We start from the raw sequence: 15,034 nt of genomic DNA on the forward strand, positions 1-15,034 counted from the left end.
ATATACATAATATAACGGTTACATCAACCATGTAAGGCCCACCAGGCCGATCTGGTATAAAATAAAATATATAAAAAAGAACCTAAAAAGATTTACTAAAGTAAATGATTAAAGTTTAATTTAAAGTTCTTCTGCTCCAGCAATAATTGTTAAATTAAAAAAAAAAAGGAATCTTGAAAAGCCCAAGTATTGAAATTATTTTAAGACGTTTTCGTTTTTGGCACTTTTTTCTAAGGGCCACTGAACATAAATTTGATTCCTCGATTCCTTCTCCCCCCCACCAAAAAAAAAAATATATATATGAAAAAATAGATCTTTTTTTTATTTTTCTCCTGACGTGGTAACCGTTCATATTTTTAAAACAATCAAGCTATACTACGTTGATTGAAAAATTCCTACATATTTCTTCTAAATATTTTTAACCGTCAAGAGTATTGCTTAGGAGCATCTGTTATAAGTAAATAACAGTAAATGACTTTTTAAACCACACCTGGTGCAAAGCCTAATGCAAATAATTACTGTATCTCTTGGCTATTATCGGTCCAATTGAGATTTTCTTGATACTTTTAGCAATCTAGAATATACTCCATGAGCCTTACGGGAGATATATAGTTTTCCACTTTCCCAAAAACCTGTTAGAAAAGTGAACTAGTTTTCATAGAAACTGATCCAAATACCTTTGAAAAGATGGTTATGCTTTTAAAAATTCACTATCTTTGCTAAAAATTGTTCGATTTTGATTTGTTTTAAGGAATTTAAATAGGGGGTGACGATAACAGCGTGGTGATGCGCCTGTCTACCAACCTAAAGGTTGTGGGTTCGAGTCCACGGCCCTACCCAAGATTTTTTCAAGCACATCATTGTACAATTCTCACCCACAGCTTCCACCAGGCATTTGTGAGGCCCGTTAGCCTATGGGTGGCAACTCATAAAAATAGGCGTGGGAGTGACGAAATCCATCCTATGAAAACCGCGCCAAGAAACGCGCGATGTATTTCCGTAGTCCATAAGCAGATGATAATGGTGATTTCCGAGGATTATTCTTTTTGCCCCATTAAAAAAAATAGTTCTTTAGATTCGGAGCAAAGCTGAGGCAGACGGAGAAAAAGATTTTTTTATTCAAGTTTTAATTATACGTATTAACGTGAAACGTAGAAACGTAATACGTCAAATTTTGAAAACGGGTTTATTTTTTTATAGGTTACAAAAGTTCATTATTGGAAATAATAAACTAAAAAGTCGACTTCCGGCCCACCCTTTTCTAGATGGTGTAGAGCTTTTTCAATATTGATTTTACTAGTAATTAATTGAGTCTAATTGTCTAGTTTTTTTAGTAAAAACAAAAACAACTCAACCAATGAACGAATTATACCAACAGATAAAAACATCAATAGTAAACTAAACGGAAAATCTGATGTGAATTACAGGGAGTCAGTGATGTTGAAGAGTTGCTAAAACTTCGGGGAGGAAGTTTGATAGCAATTAAGAAAGTAAATTTTGAAGGTGGGAGGGGGGGACCTACCTCAAGCCATAACTTGGAGGGAGGAGGTCCCCGTGCCAACGACAGGATAGGAGTTGGCTCCAGGCCTTTGGAATTAACTCCCTACCCTTATTGCTGATAGGGTTTTGCCAGTCTGCCTGCTACCTAATTACCATCTTCATACATTAGATATTGTACCACTTCATCAACGCGCTTTCACGCTCGTCAAATTTGGATTATATATTCCTGTTCCATACATATGTGTGAACATGAGCAAGTGAATCTGATTCACTGAATAAAATCTTAAATAGAAAAGGTGAATTTAAATAATCCAAAACTGCAAAAAGAAAAGTGGCTTGTCAGAAAGCTTCTTCAATCTGATGTTTGTATATTAAAAAAGTTTTTTATGGACATAGTGTAATAGACAGATATTGTTACTCGATATGACCAAAAGGAGAGTAATGTATTCAGGGATGCCTCATAAGCTGCATATCCGATTTTTAAATTCGATGTCTCATATTACTCTTTAATATACAGTGGGTCTTTTGAACTAATTTGATTATTTAGCTCAAATGCTAAAAAAAAAATTAATATTTTATTATATTTTACCTTCTTTAATAAACAATCGCTACCGGTGACTATTATGAGGACCCAATTAATTCTATAATGGAAACTGTTTATGTTTAATAAAGTGATTCTTTACTAAATATAATACAGCGAGAAACTCATAGGCATTTATTTTCATTGTTTTCCATTGATTCGTAGGTACTAAATATGAAATATTGGGTATTTATTGTTTTCAAGATCAATGTTGCTCCTGGCTTTGATATAAGTTGAACATTGATTATTTGACGGTGAATTTACCATTACCAAGGGGAAGGGTATATTTTTATTATATTGCAAATTGCATGGCTAAGGCACAGCAACCACTTTGTGAAATCTAGTATAAGGTATTAAATATTGAACTCAAGTAACATGAAATTCACTTTATATATTATCTTTTCAATTTCTTGAGACTGGTATTTAATGTTTAAATAAATCAATTGGTATCCAGGTTAAATCTTAACACTCTTTATTATTTATTATCCAGTATAACAGATTGGCATATAAAAAAAAAATAAAGTAAAGGGCATTTCAGCCTCTATGAAGTTGTGGGTATTTTTAGCTGTTAGATATGTATTGTCCTCCTCTTTTTTGGTTCAGGATAACTCTCATAATGTATATTTTATGTAATGTACACATTAATAATTTAAAGGGACATGATGTTATAGAATATATTATACTTCCATTAGTATATATCTGTTGTTTCACTATTACCAAATAATTATTTATTATTATGTTATTGTTAGCTAATACGTTTTTGTGTTTTAAGGTGCAAGCGGTGATGGGTGAGCGATGGCCATGGCCACCGACTCTGCAGACCAAGGTAATAATTAAAATTATTATTCCTTTATATCAATTATTGATTTATAGTAGTATGTATAATATTAGGTGTTGCTTGTATGTTAATCCATACAAGAATTGTCGATTTTATTGAATTTAACAATTTTTTATCTTCTCAATCAAACTGACGTAAAAAACGAAGCATTACATTTTTTATTCAAAGCATAGATCAGAGCATTTTATAAAATGTAGAAGAAATAAGACCGAAAATTGTAAAAATTTAGAATATAAAAATAGTGACATATTTAGCAAAAAAAGTTTCGCTTTTATTTTTATTGAGACATATTCCAAAGATCGTACTATACTATGATACTAGTATTGATCGATATAGGCTCCCTAGATATAGGCAAGGAAATGAATTCTTTAGAGAAACAGGAAGACTTTGTTCTTTGTAACATTTGTAAATCCGGATTTCTTAGCATTAGTACTCGATTTTAGAAGTTTATTGATACTGTTATTATAATTATTTAATGCTTAAATTTATGTAGATTTAGATTTGACAGTTATGTATTATTTTTATAGATTATAAATTATTACAACGCCTGTGAAGTTACACATAGCCACTTTACTTTGATACGGTCACAACTGACATAAAATTGCTTTATTTTGTTTTTTCTTTGAAGTATTCTGTAGATTGTGTCGTAGACAGGTAACGTGACAGCCCTACTAGATATAAGATAGTGTAGGGTGACCCCATTACAGAAAGTACTATCTTTTTGAATACGTCAAAATAAAAATAAAATGTAAATAAAAAAAAATATAACTGCTTTTGGCCAAATATGCCACTATGATGTCACTAAAAAAAAAAAAAGAAATGTATTTCTTTAGTTCACACAACTCTTTTGCTTCATAATGATAATTTGGCGATTTACTGATATTTTACAAATTAAATATGGAATGGTTAAAATCACTTCAACATTACCATCTAATAAAACTTTACCATAAATTAAAAAAGTATGATTAAGTGTGTTTATACATACAAGCTATACAATAAATCAAAGATAAACAATCCATTACATTATAAATTAAACATTTGATCTAATCTGATCGACTACATTATCAAATGGGCTATTCTATGAAATGAAAATCAGTCCGAAAGATAACAAATATAAATCTCTTTTACAAATCAAAATAATTAAACAAATACAATTATAAACCAAAACATTTTTTGGAAAAAGTGTCCGTGAGAGGCGTTGGGTCAATTCTCATTAACCTTGGTGTACTGTTATTGTAATAACAATGTGGGAATTTCGCAGTTCATTTTTTTTATTATGAATTAAAATCATTGGAGGAATGCTGGCAATGTAACTGAGCATGTTTCGGAGTTAACATTTCCCACGTCTTAATTTCTAACGGTCCCAAGTTTTGGTCTGTAAAGATCATCATTTTACTGTGTATTTTATTCATTATCATAATAAAGTTTAGATATTTTTATTGTAGAAAAAAAAGATTAGTTTTAAGATCGTCTGTACCCGATTTTGTTGAAATTCAAGTGAAATATAAAATGAATTACTTTTTTTTTTTTTTTGCATTTATCATTTATTTTTCGGAGTAAATTAAAAACAATTTTAACTATCTAGAGAGAGTGATAAAATTAGTCAAATAATACATAATTTAAAATGTTCAGCAGCGTGTAAAAAGTCTTTTTTTATCAGTTAACTTCTGCTTGGCGTTTGGAGTTGACAGTTTCCCTCACCTGGTATACCGCGTCAAACACTAGGTTTGGGAACATGGGTCGCATGAACACTGAAACTCATAAAATACAATACAGCACAGTAAAACAGGCAAAGGTCATTAGCAGTATACATCCTAGCTTCACTTTCCCTAAGTAGCTGTCGTGGATCAAGTCAATCAGGTCGAGAGTAAACCAGGCGGTTCTGAGGAGGATATAGTCCAATAGCCCAAGAGGAGAAAAAAATTCAGTTATTTTACCCAAATTTATGATTACTTTAATGAAAACTGTGTATAATTATTATTCAAAATTAATGAGTCTGCCAAGTACAGTTAAAAAAAAAAAGTTTGGATTCATTCATTCATTTTGAGCTCTATATCTTGAAAACTTCCTACAACACTAACCAATCTAATAAAGCATTATTTAAAGTTTTCAAAAATTTACTAAAATATGACTTTAATATTTATTAGTGAATTAATAGACCTACGTTTAATAATTCCCGAATTACAATTTTTTAGAAAGTAACATTTCATGAAAAATGTACTGAAAAATCAGTGCTAATGAATTTATTTTGGAAAAATATATATCTCAGAAACCATTAGACGTACAAATTTCCATTAATACTCAAATTAAAGCTGATTTAATTTGCTTCAGTGTAGTTTATAACATTCATATTCATAAGAGTAGTTATGATATTGGCCAAAATAAGTTCACAAAATGTTGATTCATATTTGTCGGAAAAATGTTAGGTTTATGAAAAATTATATCTAAAGAATCATTGAACATACTGATGTCTGTCAACACTCTAATTAAAACTAGTTTATTCTATATAGTGGTTTATAAAGTTCATGTATAGGGATGGTATTTTTTATAATATTTGCTTGTGAATATGAATGACATTTTGTCTAAACAACTAGAAATCAATTTATTTTAGTAAGTATCATGAAAACTATTACTCCTATGAAGATAAATACTTTATTGTAAGCTAAACAAGCGTTAATTTAAGTGCTGGCAGACGCCTTTACATCAAATGGTTTCTGGTATATATTTTTTTATAAATCAATATATATGTTTGAACAACTAAAGGTATTGTAATCATGATGAAGGGGAAAAGACAGCGATTCATCGGAAAATAAAAGGAAGTAAAGATATATATCTATGAAAATCAGGCTAGAACTAGTAATTAATTTGTTATTATCATTAATTTGTAAATATTGAATATTAAAATTGAAATAATGAGAAAAGTGAGAAAGAATATAATATCATGAATAACTTTCAAATATGTAAGCAAAATATCTAATTATTTACAGAACTAAAATATGAAGATATAGTAGCCATAAGGGGTAATAAAACTATCAATAATAGGAATAAACGTGAGTGAAATAATAATATGTTCAACATAAAAAATAATATAATCAACACAAGTTAATATGGTATATAAAGGAAAATTAACAAAAAAGGAAATAAAGTGGAAAGAACGGTTAGAAGATAAGTAGAAGGGGAAATAACTCATATTAAGACAAATTATAACAACGGTTGCTAAAATTACTCTAACTAAAATCTAAGAAAGAATCATTTAAAGGCGACATTTAAATTTGTTTATAGTTTAATACGAAGCTTTATAGTTAAAATGATTTAATACCGCGTTTATGTAATAAAATAAAAATGTATATAAATAAACAAATGTAAGAACGAATAATTTATAGGTTTTTATAGTTTAATACTAAGCTTTAATAGTTAAAATGAATTAACACCGTATTTATGGTATAAAATACAAATGTATATAAATAATCAAATAATAAAATGTAAAAAAAAATCATTTAAAGACGTTATTTAAATATGTTTGTAGTTTAATACTAAGCTTTAATTATTCAAACGATTTAATACCGTATTTAAAAATATAAATATTAAAAGACACTATTTAAAGAAACCAAACAGCAACTGTCATACTGTTTTACTGTTAATACTGTTTATTTCTATTCCGTAGTGGTTTACAATACATACACAATAAAATAATCACTACTTGTTAGTGTTCTTCAGTTCTGATCGCAACACTTTTTCTCACTTGAAATTTTCTATGTATACTACAATAGAGGTATGATGCCATGAATGGTTATTCATGTACAAAAAACGAAGTTAATTTTTGATCTCATTGAGGATTCAAAACCGCAATTATTTTAAGATCGACCAGTGTTTAAAAGTTTATAAATCGTTTGTCGAGTTGAGCATAGCAGTTGCCGTAAAAAGAAGAAATAAATGAAAATCACAATATAAAAGTATTTTTAATACAATTCCAAAGTTCATGGCGACTTTTCGACCGCTTGGTGACAATCTGGCGTGAGGACTCTCAAGATTTTGTAACGTTTCGAAACAGTTTTCGCAAGACTTGACCTCTTCTCGCTGGATCCTTCTACGGTGAGTTATGTCCCATTCGATACTAAGGAAAAATTTCGTAATGCTTAACATCCTTGATAGTAAATTTCCCCAAATTTAGCTTGAAACAACCTAAATTAAGTCTGCAGTCTACCGTACATTTCTGAGAAGGTTATATAAATTATAACATGCATTATATTATTTCGGCTTCTTTTTCTAGGAGTATTCGCGTCCCTGAAGGGGGAGAGAGTTTAATATTGTTAGTTATTTACTTTAACCCATAGATTTTACTAGATGAGACATTATTAATTAATAAAACTGCTCTCATAATTAATATGAACATAGTAATTAAAATGATACAATGATGAGAAGATGATAAAATAATATCTCTTCTTAAACCATTCTTTGAATATTAATATTTCTGAAATCTCCCTTTATAACAAATTAAAAAAGAATTCTTAAAATGTAAAAAAATAATTATTATGATTTACATTAAACTCCAAAGATCTCTAAAAACTAATTTTAAAATTTAACTTTATAAATATTGACTTGCTCCATTGTTCAATTTAAACATACTTAGATAGTATCTAATTATATAAATTTCCAACATATTGGTTAACGATTAATGTTTTATTTCATTATATACTTGTGGGAGTGGTTGCTCGTTGGTAAGGAAATGGACTACTAACACTTAAACTATTTAAAAATTATTGGGTTAGGTTAAATGAGTTCTGTACAAAAACTAAAGTTCATGAATTTTTTAAAAAAAAACAGTCATGTAACTTTTTTTCTTAACGGTAGTTTTTGAGACATTTTTAAATAGTTGTATCGGATTGCTATGTCTAGGAGAATTCGGTAAAAGGAATATTTCCTAAAAATTAATCTACATTATGTTAACAAATACATGATAAGGCCTATGAAATAAAAAACTTTAAAGAACGGTTGTGGAAGCGGGTAGCTCAGTGGTAAGGCACTCCAAGAACCCTAGTTCGATTCCAGCTGTGGCAGATAATTATTATTTGTTTCCTATAGTCGTTGAGTCAGCTCTGTAGATTCAGGAGCCATTCGGGATCCACCCAGCCTCATAAAATGGGTACCCTTAATTGGGTAAAAAATTGGCGGTCGAGCGTGATTCTGACCAAATCACCTCCTCGCACAACTCTTGGTCTAGTAGCACTTGCTTTTAAAGCACTGCAACCCTGGCTTTTTATGAATTGTAGCGGTACAGATTTATTTGAAATAATATTTAGTAAATCTTAATCCTCTTCTAATTATTGAGCGCTTTTAAAAATATTTATGATTTGAATAATTGCAATTGTAGTTCGATTATAAGTGTACTTAATGTTCATCTGATATCTCTTCAGGAGGTTCTCTTGATATCCTGACGTGTTCCTGGCTTGTTTGCCCAACCGCCGGGGAGTGTGTCCGTATCTTTGGTATTTGGAGACGATACTTTTTTCTTTTCTTAGTTTTGATCGGCCAAAATTCTTGAAGAACTGTTCCCTCTTCAATTATTTTGGCTCCTCCTACCTTTATAGCGAACGATTCTATGCGTTGTGGATTTTTGCTAATCTGTTTTACTTTTAATCTGAGGAGTGTCTCTTAGGTCTGTGATTATCTCTTAGCTTTTTATTAATAACTTTTAACTTGTTGGATGTGCATTTGGTCATTAACATAATTCCTTAATCCTTAATAGTTTAAATAGAATGGCCTTACTTATTACTATCTATATGAGTGATTCCCAAAGAGTGCGCCGTTGCTCTCACTGGCGTCATTAGGGCGCCGCAAAATATTCAATTTTTTCGAATCTCAGAATTTCTGATTTGAATTCAGAATTCCCGATTCTCGATTTTTTGTGCAAAAATTCGTGTATGCTGACAAAATTCTGAGAATTTAGCAAATTTCGAGTGCGTACAAGTGGTAATAATAAGCAGATAATGATAAATTTACATGGATTCGAGAACCATTTAGAGCCAAGACTCCATCAGAATTTACTTCTTTAGAAGAAGAATCTCTTATTGATTTGTCTTGCGATAATACTTTAAATTTAAAATTTGGTAGCGTGGAACTTTCTATCTAAAAATCTGATTTTTGGATTACAGTAAAAGAGGAACATCCACTGCTTACTAGTAAAGTTCTACGAATATTAATTCCATTTGTGCGAAGCTGGTTTTCGGCGGTCGCGGTAATAAAAAGGAAATATTGCTCGAAAATTAACGTTGAAGAAGAAATTAGGGTCGCCATATCTAATTTTATTCCGAGATTTAAAAACTTGAGTAGTGAAGATGAAGCCTATCCATCCCATTAATAATGTTAATCATCAATGGACATTCAATAAGTTGTTTGTGGATTTCAAATTGATGTTTAATTTATTTTTCAACTAATCTAACCAGATGGTGGTTGTCCAGTCTCAATATGGATATTACCGAAACAGTTGATATTAGATATTTTATGTTATCCCAAGGAAAATAGTAAGTATTAGTTTTTAAATTTACGCTGTTAAATGGGTAATCGTTTGTAAAAAGGAAAGTTTTCTAATTTTTTAAGAAAGTCAAAAATTTAGAAAAATATGATGTATTAGGGACGCCGCGGAAAAATCCGATTATTTAGGGAGCCGCAAACCGAAAAAGATTGGGAACCTCTGATCTACATCATCCTTATTATGATATTGCTAACCTAAATTTAAAGTTGTTATTTTGTAGCTCTAATAACAACATGACATTAGTCATTTTCAGTTAGACCTTATTATAATAAATACATATATTATTACTTTATATATATGTGTGTGTCATAGATAATAAAAACTCACGAAACGAAAAGGAAAACGATGATTGACAGGAGAAAAAATAGAGTTTTAATATACTGCAGTTGTTCACTGCCAATTGTTTTTAGACCGGAGTTATTTTTAGAGATGTGATGTTTTCAGTCAGCTACTTTGCCTATTTGGGATTGATTTTTTTTTAATGAATTCAATTGTTGATAAAATTAAAAAGAACTTGCCTTAACTCCTTTATATTTACAGTAAAAACGATTAAGTATGAATCATTAGATAATACCTAGTATATGTACTTTAAGGATTTAGTCTAATAAAAATAGCTTATAACTTTGCTGTACCTGGAAAAAAAATTGTCTATCACTAGAAGCTTTTTTTTTTTTGTGTAAATAGAAGTGTAAATTTTTTGTTGTACAATTGTCACTAGAATTCTATGTTACAATATTTGAAATGAACGATGTAAAAAATTTAGTTTATCAATCCTTGGGGAGAAGGGAAGAAAGAGGGTCTGATGTGTGAATAAAGCTGATTATTCAAAATAGCCAGTGTATATTTTTAGGTCTATTGCCAATAATTCCTAAAGTATTACAAATAGCTGAACTGACAGTATACACTGCTTTAATGTCCCTTTATCGAACCACAATTAGAGCCCTTATAGGGTTCTATATCTTTTGTAATTCCCGAAGTTCCAGAAGAAATATTTATTTTATTTAATGACAAGAATTCATCATTTTTTAATTTTGTTTTGGTCAGTATCATGTTAACAGTATTTCTTAGGAAAAAAATCATTATTCACTACTTTATGGTGCACTTGACGAGTTTCAATTTTTTTTTCTTATTTGAACACCAATATTTTTTTTTTTTTGAAATTGTGGATTACCCAATTTTCAAGAGCGGTCTCTGTTGTTAAGTTCAGGTTTAAAAAAAATAAAAAATGTATTGGTTTTATTTCTTGGAGTATTCTGTTCTTTAAGTCGATACTACTTCGATATCTTTAGGTCAATTTTCTTTAAGTAGATAATACTTCTTTTGAATAAAAATCGAACCATAACGCATGACATTAGTTACTATATGATACAAGATGTATCAGGTACAGTTAAAGAACAGAAACAACTTGTCACTGATACTACTTGCAATTGTCACTAGTATCAATAAAATAATCCTCAGTGATCTATCGCGGTAATCGTAAAAGATAACCCAAAACAAACATAGTATATATTTAATGATATTATTTACTTTTGTAGAAATATGTACTTCTTTATTTCAAAATAAATCTGATATCAGTTTATTTTATATCTCGCTCTTACCTCTTCTGGCACAATGACTAATTTTTTAAGGTAATTAAAACAAAACATAATTTTATATTTATTATTTTATATTAAACAAATAATATATTGCTTTGCCCGTTATATGGAGGTATCCATTATAAAAAGGTGAATTTAAATTTTTTTTTTAATATTTTTTTTCCAGATTAAACTGGAAAATCCTTTCGAAATGTCCATAGAACAATTTTTGAATTTTTTTAAAAAAATTTATCAAGATTTTTTTCTGTAGCTCCAAGTGTTCCTAAGCAGTGTAGAAAATAACGAATAATTGAACTAATTTTGTATGTTTATTAAAAAAAAGGAAAATTTCGAGTTTTCTATTTTATATATTTTGATAAAAATATGGTATCTTATCAACGTATAATTTCCTATTAATAACGTTAATTTTTTTTTTTCATTATCTAGTATTTTCCTAGTTCATTTATATTTTCATATAATTTAAATCATATTTAGCCATACTTTAGTTTACTTTTATTTAATGCTATCTATTAACTTACCTTGATACATTATTTAAGTTGTTAGTATCTTTTTTTAGCACTCATGAAGCCCTGCAAAGTAGAGCGAAATTTTGATCCTCAATAAATAATTTTATTATTATTTGAGTTCTTTCGACCACATCCGGACCAACTTCTTTTTATAACATATATTTTAGCAATAATTTTTTATAATAATTAATTTGTAGCCAACTACATAATTGTGACCTATCTAAAGGACTTAATGAAATTTTTTTATATAATAAAAATGTTCAATAAATATATTCGAAAAAAATAATTATCTAATGTAATGATAAACTGTTTCCCTCCAAAATTAGTTGCAAGTTTAATTTTGGAAATTTGAGTTAGTGAGTTTGAGATACATATTGTGGGTTTGGGGATCGTAACTTTAATAACACTAGTGGTCGCTTGCTCTTCCAGGTCAGGGCGCAGCCATTCTGACACCACAAGAAATAAGTCTTCCAATGAAAAATGAGATATCATCTAGTTGGCAAGCCATGTGGAATGAAAGCCCGCCAAGCAAATTAAAAACTATAAAAAAAACCACTAAACCATGGACCACATCAAACCGTTCCAATCGCAGGGAGGAGGTAGCTATTGCCAGATTGAGAGAATAGGTCATATGAGTTTAAATCATAGATATCTGATCAGTAAGCAGCCACCGCCAAAATATCAATACTGCAACAGTGTATTATCAATCAGTCACATATTTGAGAAATGTCATTTTTATTCTGTGAACTTGTGTAGATTGGGAGTCGGACAGAGTGTATCGGATGCTCTGAATGATGCCCAGAAGAACGTGGAAATGGTCTTACTTTTCTTAAAAATGAATGGCCTTTTAAATAAGATTTAAACCAGAAAATCTGTTATACGTAATAAAAAATACCAAAAGAAGTAATTATTTAAATTTGTTTTCGAAATTATTTAAAGAGAAAAATAAAGTGAAATAGAATTATAAATATAAATGAAACAGAATTATAAAGCACGAAACATGGGCATTGATGACCTCAGGGTTTTACGCCCTAAAGCCCCAGACAACAACAACAACAACTAGTGGTCGCAACAATTTAAAATAAATAAACACTGCTAAATATTAATGTAATTATATTCCTATTAAGTATTATTATTAATAATTAAAGAATGGCTTAAGCCTCGTTCGTTAGTTGAATTTTATACTTAATTTATAACATCTGGTCAGTCTTCTCATACTTATTATAAGTTAGTTGCCTTAGAAAATGCATGAATTATTTTTACCAAACTGAAATTATTTATTTACAATATGTACATTCCTGGAATGTGACGTACATTTTTTGTTAAAATCGCGCTACCGGCAATGCCACTTAAAAACACAAACTTAAACATTTTTTGGAAAATGGCTCTAACGATTTTGATTAAACTAAGAGATCTTTAATTTCAGCTAGGTCTTTTCCTCATTTAAATAGCCTGGACTGGGCTTACATTCCGGATTTTCGAAAAAGCTTCCTCTTAATTACCTTTAATTTTCTTTATTTTGAAATAATTTTCAGGAAAAAGTAATACTTCCTTCTAAAAAGAAATATTCTGCTTTAGAAGAGTGTATCACTAATAATCTCTCGATGTTGACTATAGAAAAAAATACGAGAATAAGTCAATCATTATCGGCAATATAGTTATAAAATTTTATTGTAATCAAATAGGAAACTTACAAGTACATCATTTTTCGACATAGTCTCCTTGCTTTTAAACACGCTTGGTCCATCGATGTACAAGCTTCATGACGCCTTAATAAAAGAAGGTTTTCGGTTCAGCTGCGGGCCTAGAATGCACTGCTTCTTTCCTTGCTTCGTCCGAGGTAAATCACGGCCCCTTAATGCCTCTAATGCAAGATTTGGACAGTATGGAGGATGGGCCAGTACTTCAAAATTGAGTTTCTGGACTGTTTCAGCTGTGTGGGTAGCAGTAAACAAAATCTTGGAAACATCTCCAATGCTTACTGCCAAGCTAAAGTCTGCAATTCGAACCAAACGCCGAGGACTGCTGTTGTACGACAATGCCCTTCCGCATACTGCTGCTCACTCAACTTTGAAGTACTGGCTCATCCTCCATATAGTCCCGATCTTGCCCTTTCTGACTATCACTTGTTTGGTCCACTCAAAGAGGCATTAAGGGACCGTCGATTTACCTCGGACGAAGCAGTGCATTCCTGGCTCGCAGTTCAACCGAAAACCATTTATAAGGGTGTCATGAAGCTTGTGCGGGACCAAGTGCGTTGAAAATCAAGGGGGCTATACGAAAAATGATGTACTTGTAAGTTTCATATTTGATTGCAATAAAAGTGTATAACTATATTGCGTATAATAATTGACTTACCCTCGTATACAAAATAGTTTCATAGTGAACTAAAGTAGATTATGAATGAAAGAACTATTGTCATAACATCCTTGGAATCGTGAATACCTTGTATTTTTTTTTTTTACTTCACTAATAAATGGGATTATAGACAGGGAAAAGATTACAATCGTGAACAATGAAGAGTTGCCGCTTTGAAATTTTAGGATCAAGGATTAATTTCAACTAAAAGTTGTGTTATCTGCTTTCCGAATCATGCTTTTATATTTATTGCAACTAGTTCTGAAAACCGCAATGTTATATTTAATTGATGATATCATCAATTAAAAATGTAAAGGAAAAAATAATAAATTTGAATAGTAGCTGATAAAAATAATCCACATTATTCAAAGATTTGCCAAATGAATATGCAAAGATGTGACCGTTTTAAAAGTTAAAATAAGAGGCTGGTAACCTTGAAGAAAGGCTTTGTCCCATCCTTATCCTTAGTTAAGATTAATCTTTTGTTTTTTAAATTATAACTGTTATCTTTTAACGAAAAGATTTAAACAAAAAAATGTAAATGCAAAATTTAACTTTTCTTACATAAACGGATGATGAAAACCGTACCTCAAGATAATCTGTCTTTAATTTTAATTTTTACTTAGTATAACAGAAACCCTGGTAAAAAAATGTGTCTGAAAATGTGATCCTTACATTCCCACGCCTATCTTTTGTGAATGTCACCCATCGGCTAACGAGCCTCACAAATGCCCGGGGGAGGTTGTCAGTGAGTTATGCATTATTTTGTGCTTCAAAAAATCCCGGGTGGGACCGGGGATTCAATCTGACAACCTACAGGTTGGTAGACTGGCGCGTTACCACGCTGCTACCGCTGCCCCATATTAGTATTCTGTATATATTAGTATTCATTAATAACGTCAATAATATAATTGATTTATTATTTTTATTTTTCAGATACATCACTCATTCTTGTAGAGGAGTTATGCGGGGTAAGTAAATTACCTTCACATATTAATTATTTTAGAATATTATCGTAGTAAGTGATTAATGGAGGTTGTGATTAAAAATTAATTCAGCCAAGGTGATTGATTGTGTATGTATGTATATGTTTATATATCATATATCTATATATTGTGTATTCAT

The 15,034-nt window shown here is 30.2% G+C and overlaps 1 protein-coding gene across 4 annotated transcripts in view; it reads left to right on the forward strand.

Annotated features, from left to right (window-relative positions):
- Nucleotides 1-15,034, forward strand: part of LOC106687803 (alpha-1,6-mannosyl-glycoprotein 2-beta-N-acetylglucosaminyltransferase) — a 226,440-nt gene that overhangs the window by 170,804 nt on the left and 40,602 nt on the right. For all 4 annotated transcript variants that reach the window (XM_067053366.1, XM_067053365.1, XM_067053368.1 and 1 more), the window contains exons 3-4: nt 2,853-2,906; nt 14,846-14,880. In XM_067053366.1, the coding sequence (XP_066909467.1) occupies nt 14,874-14,880 (7 nt within the window). In that variant the 5' untranslated portion in view covers nt 2,853-2,906; nt 14,846-14,873. The remainder of the gene's footprint in view (nt 1-2,852; nt 2,907-14,845; nt 14,881-15,034) is intronic.

Source organism: Halyomorpha halys, unplaced genomic scaffold, assembly GCF_000696795.3.
Source record: "Halyomorpha halys isolate HHAL.00 unplaced genomic scaffold, Hhal_1.1 Scaffold1014.1, whole genome shotgun sequence".
NCBI classification, from domain to species: domain Eukaryota; kingdom Metazoa; phylum Arthropoda; class Insecta; order Hemiptera; family Pentatomidae; genus Halyomorpha; species Halyomorpha halys.